This window comes from Zeus faber (assembly GCF_960531495.2).
Source record: "Zeus faber genome assembly, chromosome: 20".
In the NCBI taxonomy this organism is placed as follows: Eukaryota; Metazoa; Chordata; class Actinopteri; order Zeiformes; family Zeidae; genus Zeus; species Zeus faber.
In genome coordinates this window covers 3,753,981-3,770,066 of record NC_137207.1, presented here as the reverse complement: position 1 = coordinate 3,770,066, position 16,086 = coordinate 3,753,981, and the positions used below count along the sequence as shown (strand labels likewise).

The following is a 16,086-nucleotide window of genomic DNA, read 5'->3' as shown; positions in this document are numbered from 1 at the left end:
TGTGTGTGTGTGTGTGTGTGTGTGTGTGTGTGTGTGTACATACAGTATGTGTGTATGTTGCGGCACAATGTCTTCTGCCGCAGAGCGCTCATCTCCCGGGGCTCTCCTCTTCATTATCCTCTTCCAGAATCCCTTCTTCTCTCCTTTCCTCCGCCTCCTCTCCATTTGCTTCTTCCTACCCCTCTTATACAATTGTTTGTCCGCCGTCTCACACTCTTTCGTGTTTTGACTGGATTCTAAATGCCAACAGGCTGGCACACAATGTTCTGTATAATATAAGTCTAGCCAGTTCCATCAACACACACACACGCGCACACACACACACACACACACACACACACACACACACACACACACACACACACACACACACACACACACAAAACATTAACAATACCGTACCCACTCACTGTGTAAGTGGGAACGGTATTGCTACGTATTGCTGTGTTCTAGTAAACAGCAGTTCTACAACAAATCCCGTAGACTCCTGGGTAGTTGTTATTTCGGGTGGTTTTTTTTTCAAAATGAAAGCATCTGTTGACAAAACTAAAGAAAGCTTTCTTTATGACACAGAATACATACTGTATTTCTGTGTCTCACAATAAAATGGAATTGTTTTTTTTCGACATTGCTGTTTTAGCCGACGGTAAGTCGACAGTATCTGTCATGTCCCACAGGTCCTAATATCTAATACTAGTAGTGCTATTTTGGTCGGAATCATCTAACAGATTGAGGATGACGTCAACATGAACCATTTTGTCTTCAACAGACTATGCAGGGCAGTGACTGTATCTTTGAGGCAGTGGAGCAGCAGGACCTGGACACCGTGCAGATTCTGTTGTATCAGTACACAGCCGAAGAGTTGGACCTCAACACCCCCAACAGCCAGGGTTTGACTCCTCTCGACATCGCCATCATGACCAACAACACTCCTATTGCCAAGCTGCTGCTCAAAGCCGGCGGCAAGGAGAGCCCCCACTGTAAGTAGATGTTCCTTTCGAGGGTATCAATCGCGTAGTACGTAGGGTGCCTCACTTTGTTTTTTGTTTTTTCAGAAAAGGGTTCCTGCTTTCCATCATTTTCGTTCTAAAATTGCTTCCACTTGGGTAGTTCCTGGTCCCAAATAATTCCTGCAAGTGAGGTGGTATTTTTCATGGGAAGGGGAACCATTTGGCTGAGTTTGTAGTACTGAACAAAGCTGAATGGTCAAATGCAAACTTATACAAGAATCGACTCCTGCCATTTTCAGAAACTGGTAAATAGCTGATAGTACTCACTCCCATTGCTACTTTTGTTTTATAAAAGAAAATGTAAAGCTAGAATCCAAGCCAGAGCACACATCAACCCATGTGTCCAGTGTGTGCAAAATGGTTTATCAATCCGAAAAGCTGTACATTTGCCACTGCCCCCTCCTCATTTGCATACTCTCCACAGTACCTAGTCGTGGTGGGAAAGAAACTAAAACTTCATGGGACTGCTAATGTTCCAATTTCAGAAGCTCCCAGGCCTAAACGGTTCCTCATTTCATTACTATACCTTGATGGAAAAAATGACTAAAATAACAAAATTGAGTTTACTGACACAATCCTTTTCCACTTTGTGTCAGTGCAAATTAGTACTGAGACAAGAGTAGAAACCCATTTTCCGGCGAATTGAAAATAGAAACAAACGTGCAGAATAAATGTCCACTTGCTCACGGCATATTATTTATTTATTTATTTTAGCTATCACAGTATAATGCAATAATCAAATTATCAGCATGCATATATTTAAAACACAGTGGTACCTTGATTTACGAGTGCACCATCATACAAGTTTTCCGAGTTACGAGCCGTCGTTCCGTAACATTTTTTTGTATTGATTTGTGAGAAAAAAAGTGAGTCACGACGAGCGAGCTTCAGGTGCCGCCATTAGTTGGCGTGGCGAGTGAATCCGGCCAGCTTCCTGCGTCTCACTCCTTCACTTGACGTGGATACCTGAGCGTGGAAGCATCTCTTTTGTGTTTTGTGCTCGCGATTTGTGCAGTTATTTTGCCAATTCTTTTTTTTTCGAACCATGGGTCCTAAGAAAGTAAGTGCTGAGAAGAAGAAGCGGATGATGTCCAGTGACTTAAAGCGCAAAATAATAGAAAAAAAGATGGAGAATCTGCTGTTGGTGTGGTCGACGGAGAAGCAGCTCGCAGGAGATAGCGTGATAGCGTTTTATTATGTTTTTATAAAATATTTGTTATTTATAAATACATTTTTCTTATTTAAAAACACGTAACAAAAAAAAGTGGGGTGTTTTTTTGGGAGATGGAACGGATAAATGGCATTTCAATTAATTTCAATGGGGAAAATTGATTTGCTATACGAGCAGATTGAACTTGAACTTGAACTTGTAAGTCAAAGTACCACTGTATAGTTCTTTACTCAACAAACTAACAACTGTGAACTGGATGTAGATGATAGTGTTATTTAAAGTAATTTTCAGAACAAAATTATAAACACAACTCACTTTAGAACACAGCATGCACAAGTAAGTTTCACGTGTGACAGCCGACACTTCCAGCCACTTATATCCCCAGTCAAAGAATCTAATTTAAAACATGTTCAACAGGTCACAAAATCAAATCCATTAAGTGTGCAACATTTCTTCATTATTTGATGAAACCATTTAGGTTTTTGCACTCCGACCACCTGGCGATGCAATGTTTCTGCGCGCCAGGACAGTGTCTGCAACAGCAATTAACATTAGCTAGTCAAGTTTTACAGGTTGATATGTTCCACAGCAGTGGGTCTCTAACTCGTCTTAGAGCAGGAACAGTTGCATTCACCCTAGAATTTCCCTCCAGTGTATGAGGGGCAGACACAGGTTTATCTACTTCTGGTTCCACAATAGTTAAACTAGCAGTCTCTGGCTCCGTACAACCCTCACACTCTGCTTTGCCCTCAACCAAACCATCAGAACACCACTCTGGCCAAGCATTAACCTGGTCCAGCTTCTCAGGTTCAGGGCTTAATGTCTGTTCTACTTTCGGATGTCTGACTTCCTCACCCAGCTGTTCATTGGGAGTGCAGTGTAGGCTTTGGCCGATTATCGATAATATCGAGTATTGCAATATTTGTCACCATATGCAATATTTTCACAGTATCTAAATATCGCCCCCTCCCCCGTCCATCTGTGGAAAAATGGGGAGAGACGGATGGAGCTGATTCACTTGTGTATGTGGACATATGCAGTGGTGAGGAAGCAGCTAGAGGATTTGGATGTGGTGCGCGCCTGGCGTGGAAGGTGATTAAGTTGCAGCTCCGACGTGACCGACAATGCGTGTTGCCCTATTCGAACAAGTGCGTATAGAACTGTATGGAACAAATCTGTGCATAATTGGGACACTTTCTCTGACTCTCCCCGATCACCCCCTGTCCATGCGTAATACGTAGAAATAATCTAATCAAGTCGACGAGTCATGCCCAGTTCCTCCGTGCCCCATCCCCACACTGTTTTTAGTTGTTTTATTTGTGGGAACGGGCACGGTGATTGGGGCGCAAGGAGAGCCATGTTCGAATCCATGTCCAGACGACGTTATCCCTGTGCATTTTGTAAAGTTTTGTTTTATCCTGTTATTGTAATGCATACTGACAATTCTTTTTTTTTTTTTTTTTTATAAAGACGACTGCTCAGCTTGAATGATCGCAGTCAGTTGACTGATGATTCGACTCGTTGACTTTTAGGGAGCAGCCCTACTCACGTATATCAATCAGTCAACAAGCTCACAAGCCGCACCTCGTATTTCTCACACTGAGAATCCCAAAATTAGTAAAATCGCTTATTTTTAAAAAATTCTACCTATATATCTCACTGTGCGTGTGGTGAATAGGAGATCCTTTCCGCACGCATGTAAGTTAACGCCAATGTGCAACTTCGATCCGTTCTCCGGCATAAAGCTTCAGCATTTTTCCAAAGAAAACAAATACAGAGTGTTTTTTATTGTAGATGTATTTATTGTAATTGGGGTAAGAGAGTGCGGGGGTAAGAGAGATTGAGTAAGAGAGTGACGGAGAACGTGTCCCCATCATGCACAGTGCTTGTTTCATCACATAAGGAAACGGAGTAAAAAAAACCTACTTAAATAAAAACCCACTGTTTTGGCAGGTGCACCACTGCTGTCACGCCTTGGGCGCAGTTGGGGAGCAGAGCGGCAATTATTTAAAATTATGTGGTTATGTTTCCAATGATATATTGAGGGGGACAACTCTCAGTTTTTCTCCCAGCAAAGGGGGGTCCAGACCCCCTGTTCCCCCGTAATTTCTGCCCCTGTCAGGCTGTGAAGGTGGTTATCGGCGAGTGAACCCGTGTCAAGACTGCGAGAGAGTGCTCCCGATGGGGAGCAACAAGTTAAGTTAAGTTCTTAGAACTTCTTTCAACAGTTCCATTTTAATCAGAAGGCAACTTAAACACACACAACAAATCAACAATAACTCAAGTTTATATTTATTTATTTTCTTACATAAACTTTCATATTCTTTTTAGGAAAATCTATCAGTTGGACATCAGTGTGTAGCTGTGTGCATGTGATTTGAAGTTAATTTAACTTGCATCACAATGAGTTCACTTTGTTCAGTTAGGGCAAGTTAAACTGTTAATAATGGTTTTTTTTTGTTTTTTGTACATATTGTACATAAAGTGGCATATGGTGCCACTTTTTCTGCAAATGTAATACCTGCTTCCTATTACGAGAGGGTGAGGACTGGACTTAGTAAAAACCTCTGTAACCCAAAGCACATTCTCGCATAGGGTAACTGACAATAGTGTCAGGGGTGCTTGAATCTTGGGCTTTGGCATTATAGCTAGTACTCACCTCTATGCTGTGGTCCCCCATCTCATAATGTACAGTCTTAAGCATTTGGCGTTTGGTTAGATGACATTCCCTTACACACTGCAATTTTATTAGAAGGAATAATGCTGGCTTAGGTAAACCCAATCTCTCCCTGTAGGTAGGTTTTCTCTGACTGCTCCAAAACCATCTAAACAACGCACTGTGAGTAGGTTTTTGTCCTGAAACTTAAGCTGCTTTCATACATGCACTGCAACCCTGAAATTATCCGGACATTACCCAGAGTATGTGTGAACGCAAATGTCTAAATCATTTGGACCGGACATTTTCCGGACGTACCTCAGCCAGTACCCTAGTACAAAGAGTTTGCCTAATGTCCAATTGAGTGGTATGTGTGAACAGTGCAGGTGATTGTCCAGAGATTTCACAGCGAGTGAGTGGGCGTGTTGTGACACGTGTTGTGACACGATGTTGTGTGTTGATGACACGTCATCACACACAACATCGTGTCACTATCATGCGGCAGTTATTTACCTTCCTGCTGATCTTCGTCTATGGAGCATAGACGAGCATAGACGACATTCCTTTATATTCCTTTCCACTCTTTCATTTATATTATGTCCAAATACATGGAGTATCAATGCAAAAAAAATAAGTCGTGAGCCTCGTCTGCCATCTTGGGTGTGCTAATACTGTGTGTGTGTGTCATTGCGTCACATCCTGCCTCCTGCACGCTCTACCCAGGCTCCGCCCCTCGTCTAAATCAAACTGGGAATTTCCAGTAGGTGTGAATGTGTCTGACACAGACAACCTACGGTTGTGTGCTACATGTGTGAAAGGGCAACTCCGGGCAATGTCTGGACCTGATTATCCGGACATTGTGTGAATGTTCATGTGTGAAAGCAGCTTTAATTAGCTTTAGCTGCTAATGTTTCAGTGTTCCCTTGGTCTGCGACACAATCAGCACCCTCACTAGTTTCAGAAGCCTGCATCTGTCTGCCCTTACAGCACTGAACTTCTGTTATCACAAAGCCCAGCCCTACGGCGGTTCCTGTCATGAGAACATTACACATAGTGACACAACCGTCGCACTCTGCATCCTCACTTTCTGGCTCAGGTTCTGTGGCCGTTGACCACTAAGAAAGAGCATCCGTGGCAGTGTAACAGCGCCCAAGTGGTACTGTACTTCTCAGTCACACACAGACACATTGCTGCTTGATGGCACCTAACTTGGCTGTTGAGAGGTTATAGAGGGGGTTGTTGTCTGTTGTGATAGTAAAGTTTGACCCCAACAGATAACTTCTAAAATAATCTGTCACTGCCCACAAGTGCAAGCAGCCCAAGCTTCATTACAGGATAGGCTATAACTGTCGTTCTACCTCCTTGCTCCCAGTAGAGTCTCTCACCTAGTCCTAAATTTCTAGCGTCTGCCTCCAGTATGAAATGAAGTCTTCACAGCCCAAAGTAGAATTGTTTTTTTCTTTTAGCTGCTCGAACCAGATTGACACTGGGGTGCCCATAACTTTCACTAAAATAGTTTCGCCTAATTTCTCTGACAAGTATTTATCATATTATGGTCCAGATATCTGGAAGAAGCGTTCGATAAATCTCCTTTAGTAACTGCAAAGCCTAGGAAAGAAATGAGCTCTTTAACAGTGCCCGGGACTGGTCACTGCAGTAATCTTCTCAGGGTTCTGAAATGCTCTGTCAGTGTCTGTACTGTCCCCGTTATTGGTCATCTCCTCATGGTTTAGCAACAATTCGCTGAAACCACACATAGCTTCTACACACTGACCTTGACTGAGAATGCCTAGTCTTGTTCTAGAGGTTTACCAGACCTCCTCTTTTGAGAAATGAATCACCTTTACAGGGAATACAAGGCTGTGAGACACAAATAAGGTACCAATCACAATCAGACCAACGGGTAATGGAGTATTTCTTGGCTTGAACAGCAAACTAGCACTGCCACTAATGCCAGGTTCCGACTACGTGATTCTAGCTTGATTTTCCACTTGCCAACAGGTTTTTGGAGATCGCCGAGCGAAGCTCGAATTGCTCACAACGTGATCCGACATGCTTGATATCTTGCCAATGGCTCACAGACAACAGTGACATATCAAGCAGGTTTAAAAGCTGGTCATGTGGGGATCGAGTCGGGAGTGACGCAACGAGCTACAGCCAATGAAAGCAGACACTGGGTGGCGGCGTGACGGGGCCCCCCCCCGTCACGCCGGGGGGGGGCCGGGGGTACAAGAAGAAAAGACGGGAGTGCACACGCATCAGTAGGCAGAAACACACAACATAGCTATTTTACTTTTCTTCTCCAGGTTTTTAATATATCTGTTATTTAAATTGTGCGTTTATTCATTTTTTTTCAGTGATCTAGAATAAAATAAAAAATAAATAATCCTGTGTAATAATCCATGGTGTCGTGTCATTTTTGGTGTCAATTGCCAATTGAGGTGTTTTTGTGACTCCTCCTGGTGCAAGTTCTTGTAATGTGTGACCCCCTGTCGCCCATCAGTCATGTAGTGTGAAACCACAACGACTTCAAGATTCCCAATTCCAAGACATAAACTTGTGTAGTGTGAACAGTACAGTGATCTGATGACTTTGAAAGTCATGTAGTGTGCCCTTAGCATAAGCTGTCTCTTGTATCGCCTTACATAGATGATAGCCATTGTACCCTGGTTACATTTATTGTAGCCATTTTGTAGCACAGTGCATGTCCCCATTCTCTCAATATAAATGTCCTCTAAAGAAGCTTTCTGTCAAAGTTCTCACATTAGTTTACAGTGTGTTTACTAACAGACACCTAACAGAAATAACCCCTATTTGAATATCTACCTCAGGGCACTCACCTAAAACACGCTCAAGAAACCTCTCCGTAATAGGAGTGCCGTTATCTGAGCGTTCTGACTAACTTGCATTTAACTGGCTCATTGCAATGGAGGGATCCTGTTTCCCTGTGCACAAGAATTTGGTGTGAAAGTTTACTGACTCCAATGATTTGGATTGTCCCACCGGCTCAGCATAGTTGGCCCTGACCTTAGATTTCTCACTCTCATCACTTTAACCACCTCCTGCAAAGCTACTGAGACATTATCCAGTACAGCTTGAGTTGTCCTCAGGACCCCTTACCATCCCTAACACCGGTTAACGATAAAATCTCCACCTGACTGAAAAGATTTTGAATTTTTCTTATTTTTTTTACATTTAAGCTGGAATCCCGCTGAGAATCTTTTAGCCTAAAAGTAGTTGTTTCGTGACTAGTGCCTGCTTTCTTAGGTTTTAGTAATAGGCTGCCTCAAGCTATCTGGATTAATGTAACAACAGAACACGAATACTACAGCATTTAAATCGTCCTGGGGCTTGACATATTGAAGAATTGAATTACCATTTGGGTCACAAAAACAGTTTTACAATTGGGCTCTGCAAAGGCAGACAATGTCAATTTACATGCAGATGTGGCCAGGTCTTGAAATTAATATTTGGCTCTTGCCATTCTCGCAAATGTCAAAACATCAGATGAGCAACTAAGTTCCTTTTCAGGCTGTGGCCATTGAGGAAGCTGTGGGAGGATCTAAGAAATGCCCTCTGGTATTTAGTGTTTTTCTTACGTCACGTAAAGTCTATTATTTTTCATATTACTATATCTGGTAGAGGAAACAAGACCTGTTTACACTAATCCAGATGAAAGCTAGTGTGCTAGTTAGCTAACTGCTGCAATAACTCTGTCCTGTGAATGACCTGTAGAACGACAAGAGCACAGTTTTGGTTATAGGGAACCACCAGCAACCCCCCTCTTTGGAGAACTATTCATCATGTTTGGGTCTATAAACAACTGATCACTACTCCAAGAGGGGGAGAATCTCCACGGGTGACACAATTAAACCCAGAACCAAACAACATTTACACAAAAACATGAACATCAAACGACAACATGTATTGAAAAACAGTTAATTAGGTCCAGAAAAACTAGAACTACAACTGGTCACGTGGCCTCTTCCTGTCATAAATATGGCAGTAAATGAGGGAGGAAGGGAGAGGAATGAAACCAGAAGGATGCTGGGGTGCCCTCGAAGCAGGTGTGTGTGTGTGTGTGTGTGTGTGTGTGTGTGTGTGTGTGTGTGTGTGTGTGTGTGTGTGTGTGTGTGTGTGTGTGTGTGTGTGTGTGTGTGTGTGTGTGTGTGTGTGTGTCCACCAGTGAGTGTACATGACTTATCCCAATTGTTACTGGTGCCCTGCGGCCACAGAAGGCCCCCAGAGAAGCCGGATGGCCACGGAGCAACCCCCACGCCCGGAGCAAAACCCAGTCTCAGGGAGCACAAAAGGACTCCACACCCCAGGGGCGCACACATACAACCTACCCCCAAGTGCAGGCACAGAACTTGGGCCACGGGCGCCAGGCACAGACCGCAGCCAAGATCCAGGCCCCGCAGCTACAGACCAACACCCCGCCCGAACTGCACGCCACACAGGCGAGCCGGCGGGACCCACACCCTGCCCACTCACACCCTGCCCACACACGCCCCGTGTGTGTGGGCAGGGTGGGGCGAGGCCCGCCCCACCGCAGCTACCAGACGCCCCACCCGGCGAGAGCGCCGAGTGCCCATCCACATAGCAGAGTGTGCTCAGCGCCGGGCACCTGGATGTTAGCCCCCGCCCTCACCGATGCCAGTAGGCCACCAGATATATGGGCCCTCCACCACCGCCATCACGTTGGGCACCCGCCGCAGAGAAGTCGTGCAGCAGGAGTAGAAGGCCGATAGCCGCCCCCCACACCCCAACCCACACCCACAACAGCAAGCAGCACCCCCAGGGGCCCCAGGAGGCACCCAGCGGCGCTTCCAGCAGCCCCACCAGGTCGCAGCAAACTTTAAGCCACTAGGCGCAAGCCGCGAGGACTCCAGCCCAGCCACCGGGGGGGCCCACCTGGCTGCCCCCCAGCCAACCATGCACCCACACCGACCCACCAGTGACCCGCCACCCCGGAAAACCCCAGTGCTCAATGTGTGCTGTAGGCTATTGCAGTTAAAATTGTGGGGTGTGGGGTTGCGAGTCCTTCAGGCAAGTCAAACCCGAATCACTCGCACCCCTCCTGTCCCGCAGACCCTGGTCTGGTGGAGTGTTGTTCGGAGTAGGATTGGTGTGCGAGTGTATGTGTTCCAAGCTAGTATGAGTGAGAAAATTTCAGAGACAAGATAGAAGAGAGACACCTATATACCTACTGATCAGCCACAACATTAAAAGCTAGCCTGTCTGGTCCGATCCCACTGAAGAGTTACTGTAGCACAAATTGATCAAAGAGTTAATGCTGGCTATGATAGAAAGGTGTCAGAACACACAGTGCATTGCAGCTTGCTGCATATGCAGCTGCCTAGCCGCAGACCGGTCAGATTGCCCCCTGTCCACCACCATAAGCGCCTACAATGGGCATGTGAGCGTCAGAACTGGACCATGGAGCAATTAAAAAAGGTGTCCTGGTCTGAGGAATCACATTTTCTTTTACATCACGTGGATGGCTGCACCCTTGTGTGTCGTTTACCTGGGGAATAGATGGCACCAGGATGCACTCTGGGAAGAATGCAAGCCGGCAGAGGCAGCGTGATGTTCTGGGCAATGTTCTTCTGGGAAACCTTGGGTCCTGAATTCATGTGGATGTTACTTTGACACATACCACCTACCAAAACTTGTTGCAGACCACGTACACCCCTTCATGGCAACGGTATTCCCTGATGGCAGTGGCCTCTTTCAGCAGAATAATGCCCCTTGCCCACTGCAAAAAATGTTCAGGAATGGTTTGAGGAACATGATAAAGAGTTCAAGGTGTTGACTTGGCCTCCAAATTCTCCAGTTCTCAATCCGATTGAGCATCTGTGGGTTGTGCACAAACGACAAGCCTGATCCCTGGCCCCCAGGGATCAGGCTTGCCACCTCACAACTTACAAGACTGCGGTTTCCAACCTTTTCGGACTCGTAGCCCACTTGAAAATCTCAAAAGGGTCCGCAGCCCACATCCGACCAGAGTAAAACGAGAGCCAAACAGTGCGTTCTCTGAGGACGTATATTTTTAGTCATATGCATTCTCATACATACAGTGCAGTAGTAGTAAAACAAAAAAAGGGGTGGGTTAAAAATAACCTTATATCTATGGGACTTTCGCGTAACATTCGTAATGTACTGTAAAACTAACAATAACAGGAGCACATTAATATTAACTCACCTCATGAGAAGGCTGATGTTGCATGGCAGACACCAAATGCTTGATGTCTGGCTTAAGGGACGACAGTCACAGCCGCAGATCTGGCTGAACATTTCGTTTATTCCTGTATTTCGTCTTCAGTGCCACAAGCGCCGAAAAGCCAGTCTTACAGAGATACGCTGTCGGGAAAGGGTTCAGAAATCACACAGCTCTGTCGGACAGATCAGGATTCGGTTCTCGGTGCCCATGACATTCCGATGACTTTCTTTTTGCCCCGATACTCCTTGAGTTTATTATCGAAGAATTCAAGCGGCTTGGACGTGTTCTGTTGGTGTTTTGTCTTGAGGTGACGGAGCAGTTTACAAGACTTCAGAGCTTCCTTTGATAAAATTTCGGTTTGTCTTCCGTGCCTGTCCAAAAAAATTAGAAATATTCAGCAATATACGCTTTCCGAACTTTTCTTTTTCGTTCGACAGGCGGGACAGTCCCACAGGTCCGCCTTTCCTGTTCAAGTGTGGCTAATGCTTGCCACCCATCCATTTTGATGATCACCGCAAGTTAAAAAATGTACAGGTGCACGTCGACCGTTGCCCAAATATAAGTTCCTATTTATCAGTGATGATGCATTTTTGAAGGTTTTGAGGAAAAAATGCCATGAAATTATTATTTGTTTACATTTAAAAAGTTTTTGTTATTAATTATCTTTTATTTATCTTTTCAATAAAAGCTATGTGTTTTGCCCATGATTTGGCGGCCCACTTGCAATACCCTCAATACCCGGCCCATAGCTTGGGAATCGCTTATTTAAAGGATCTGCTTCTAGCGTCTTGGCGTCCATGCCTCAACAGGTCACAGAGCTCTTTTGGCGGCGCAAGGGGGATCTAAACAATATTAGACAGGTGGTTTTAATGTTGTGGCTAATCGGTGTAAGTCGATTAAGATTGAAACATGGGAATCAGAGAGGCCTATGTTATCCAATACGTTTTGGCTGCAGATTGATTTGAATGCACTTGTTTCCATGTCAGTTACAAATCAGAAAACGTAGGCAATTTTGAGGTGTTCTTACATATTTGATTGCTCTGTGCCATTGGAGCCCTGCTGTAGACTTTGCAGAGCGAGCTTTGGGTAAAATACACCCTGCGGCCAAAAAGGTGAACATTCTAGGAACAGCTTCAGCCTTAATGAAGACAAAGCTCCCGTCCGTGTGTGTGTGTGTGTGTGTGTGTGTGTGTGTGTGTGTGTGTGTGTGTGTGTGTGTGTGTGTGTGTGTGTGTGTGTGTGTGTGTGTGTGTGTGTGTGTGTGTGTGTGGATACAATGGGGAATAGAAGTGTAGTGTGAGCAGGGGAATGGTGCGGATCAGACAGGGCCAGACAGGGGCTAGTGTGTTTGTGTCTGCAAGCCAGCCCATTCTCTTCTGTCCAGGCCGCTACCCCCACCCCCACCACCCCAACGGTTTCTTCCATCAGGCTCTTTCTTGTCGGTCTCCTCCACCCTGTTCCCGACAGGTGGTTCTTACCTTACTCCACATCAACAGGACCCAGGGAGGTGGTGGGGGTTTTAAAAGCACCCACCATTACCCGTGTGTGGGTGTGAGTGTGTATATGTGTGTTTAAGTATGTGGGTGGGCAGGCCTGCGGTTTCTGTCTGTATCTGTGCATGTGAGAGACCTTCCCTGATTTGAATGATTCTGCCTGTTAATGTTTCCATGTGTCTGTGTCCTTGTATGCGTGCGTGACCTCACATGGATGTAGATTTGTGTTTGTGTGCGTGTGCGTGTGCGCCCCACTCCAACCGCCTCTGCCCCCAATTCCCGTGTGTCTGTCTCAGGGTCCTGTCTGGTGGTGAAACACTGGCCACTTTACAGCGGGCCCTGGCCCCCGGGCCGGGCCCCCCAACAGTACAGCCTTAACAAGGTTTGTCGTTTAATGGTTTAACTTTTCCAATGATGCATGTAACGCTGGGGCAATTACAGCTAAGTGATTTATTGTGCCACGGGGCTACAGCGAGAGCTTTCCAAACAGCGGCCCAGGGGAGGAGGGCATGTCGCAGGCCGGCGGTACAATCCCATCCTTGTAAACAAACACAGAGTAAACATTGCCGATGTTTTCCCTCCTGGGGCCTGGTGCGCTCTGTTTATGCCATACCTCAAGTGCCAAGTAAATCAGTCAGCCAGGGACCTGACAGCCGAGCGCACTGCTCCCTAACACTGGGTGACCGTGTGTGTGTGTCCATGAATGTGTCCATTTCAGTGTCTATATGTATGTTCATGTATGCATTTTGTGTGCTTTTATAATGCCTCTTCTTGCAGTCGCGCCCCCTCTCCCCAGTGCGTGCTTACCGTGTGTTAATTTATGAGGCCTCCCGGGGTCCCTGGGGTCCTCTATATTTAGTCTCCTCCTCCCCACTTCCCAGCTAGCCAGACAATGGTAGGCTGTGTGAGACAGCTCCTCCATAGACAGGGCAGCCTGTTAATTTATAGCCCTTTCAATTAGCCAGCTTGAGTTGCTAGCCCTGGGCTGACAGACCTGAAGAGGGCAGGAAATTGCACCTCCAGGCCGCTAACATGGCCGCGCCCTTTCCTACCTCTGGCCAGAGTAGACCGTTGGCTGAAGTGCGCTTAAAGATGGCATTTTCTGCTGCTTGTGATCGATCTCTGTCTCTCGTCGTCCCCTCTCTGTCTCTTACTGTAACCCCTCCTTCTGCACACAACACTAGCACTGCCTCACCAGAGGACGAGGGCTGGTGGGGCTGACTGTGAAACAGGGGTTTCTTCTTCCCCTGTGTTAATTTGTTTATGATGCTGTCATGGCCCGTGACTAAGGTCGAACGAGAGAGATGTAAAGAGAGGCGGGGGGGGGGGGGGGGGAGACTGAGAGAAAGAAAGAGAACCCACAGTGGAGGTCTGGGCGGGCTGGCAGCGGGCTCTGGGTTTTTACCATGACAAATCTGGGAGGCCCGGCCAGACAAACAGACCTGTGTGTGTGTGTGTGTGTGTGTGTGTGTGTGTGTGTGTGTGTGTGTGTGTGTGTGTGTGTGTGTGTGTGTGTGTGTGTGTGTGTGTGTGTGTGTGTGTGTGTGTGTGTGTGTGCGCGCGTCCAAAAGGAGGATAGGGATTGCAGCGGGGGGGTTATTTCCTCTTCCTTCATTCCGTCTCGTCTTCTGTCTTCTTCTCTTCCTCTCATCTTTCACAGCGTCGTTGTCGTGGCCATCGCTGATGGTTAAGGTCGCTCGTATTTATCGTAAATGCCTGCCAGAGAGTGTCCAGTCTTCTGTTTCCCATGGTAACGCCTGCCACGTGAATTCAACCTTCCCGCTTGACACATGCTTCAAATACTTCCAATCTTGCTGCCTTGCTCCGCCACATGTGAGGTTGACATCTTCTGCCTCTCAAGACGAACAGCATAAAGGGTCTACCAAAGGGTGTCAGCTTGGACTCCATGTTCTATTCACAAAACTGCCCCTCAAAAAGCCAACTCCCCATGTCAACGATGGCAATAGCATAAGGGAAGCCAGTGTCAGCCAGTCTGTGTGCGTGGCTCACACCAAAAGCCTTGGTTCCCACCAAAAGTGGTGCGTCAACGCTTAAGATATGCTGCCATGTTAATCAATGTTGCAATTCATTCCAATAGCGTCATGTCAGCGACATTCCATGAGGCTCCTAGACCCCTCGCATTTTTTTACGCCTCAGCTCTATTTTTCCAGGCTGCACGCGTAAACTGGAGCGTTAATTCCCATTGAGGTCCATTCAAAAGATGTATTTGGTGGAAATATTTAATTACCAAGCCTGGTATGTATCGACCACATATACTGTATTAAATTGCTGATGTGCGGTCCTAACGTGGATTACAAACTAAATTAAATTAACAAACTAATACATTTTCCTCCACAACAAATTAAATCTCACTTCTGGAAGGAAATATTATCATTCCAGCGGGAAAAAATTATCACGCCCAGGAATAGACTTTAGACTAGGTTAAGACCTTAGAATAGATTTTTCTTCATACTTGGAAAGTAGTTTTATAATCTTAATCGGCTAGTATCCCATACCTGTCAGAAACACGGAAGCGGGATGGTCTCCGTGCTGCTTGCAATCGTGACGTGTGGGCTCCAGTCAAACTGACTGTTCAAGCAATAGATTTTTGTAGTAGATGTATTATTTAGCTGTTAATGTTTTATATCAAATGTACAAGAATAAATCTATTGTATCATTTTCTTCATTTAATAATCAAACCACAAATAACTGATAAAAAAATTATCAGAAAACACTTTATTACAGAAATAGTTAAAAAAAGACATCTATAAATTGTGAAAATCTCCTGCATCCTCCCTTAGTTAATGGGAACCCACCGCCTCCATCCCAGTGCCTTCTATTTCAGACCCGCGGAGACGAACCGGCACCGCCTTCCTCCTGTTAATAACCACAACGTGTACAGTATGTACAGAGTACTTGTTCCACAATAAAACACATTGTATTCAAGCCAGAAGCTGCTGTTTGAAATAAACAATAAAAGCTTAAATCACAAACTAATTAAGCTATGATCATAAGCAACCAGACTCCAAATGTGAATGAAATGAAAGAAAAGGGTTTAAAACGAAGCAAAGATTCACTTTAACCCAAGGTTGATACATTCCACAAATTTGTAGTGTCAGTGATGGTAAGTCTGGAGAGTGCTGCTCTCAGTAGCGCGTAATAGACGGAATGAAGACGGACTTGGTGTGAATTGCGAATCGACAAACACGTGACGCATGGCTGACTTGACACTGGCGTGACACTTTTGGTGTGAATTTGGGATTAGTGGCAGAAGAACCTTTCTAATTGCCCCAATGCATTGATTTTAAGGGTCAGACTTTTTGTTTTTGGTTTTCATTTCTTATGTCTCAGCCGTGATTCCCAACTACTAATTAGCTAAGGGTCTTTCAATTCCCGAAACCAACCCCCCCATTTCACCCCGCACGCCATTACGGTGAAAGGGGTCCGCATTCTCCGTATATACGAGTTAGAACATTTGGTGGCAACAACCTGCCCTTTCATGCTTTTACTCTTTACTTGCCGGCGGGACTAAG

The 16,086-nt window shown here is 45.6% G+C and overlaps 1 protein-coding gene across 1 annotated transcript in view; it reads left to right on the top strand.

The window, feature by feature from the left end:
• Positions 1-16,086, top strand: part of ankfn1a (ankyrin repeat and fibronectin type III domain containing 1a) — a gene marked incomplete at its 3' end in the record, with an annotated part of 183,083 nt that overhangs the window by 100,728 nt on the left and 66,269 nt on the right. The window contains exon 9 of the mRNA XM_080021908.1: positions 770-980. Within this exon, the coding sequence (XP_079878034.1) occupies positions 770-980 (211 nt within the window). The remainder of the gene's footprint in view (positions 1-769; positions 981-16,086) is intronic.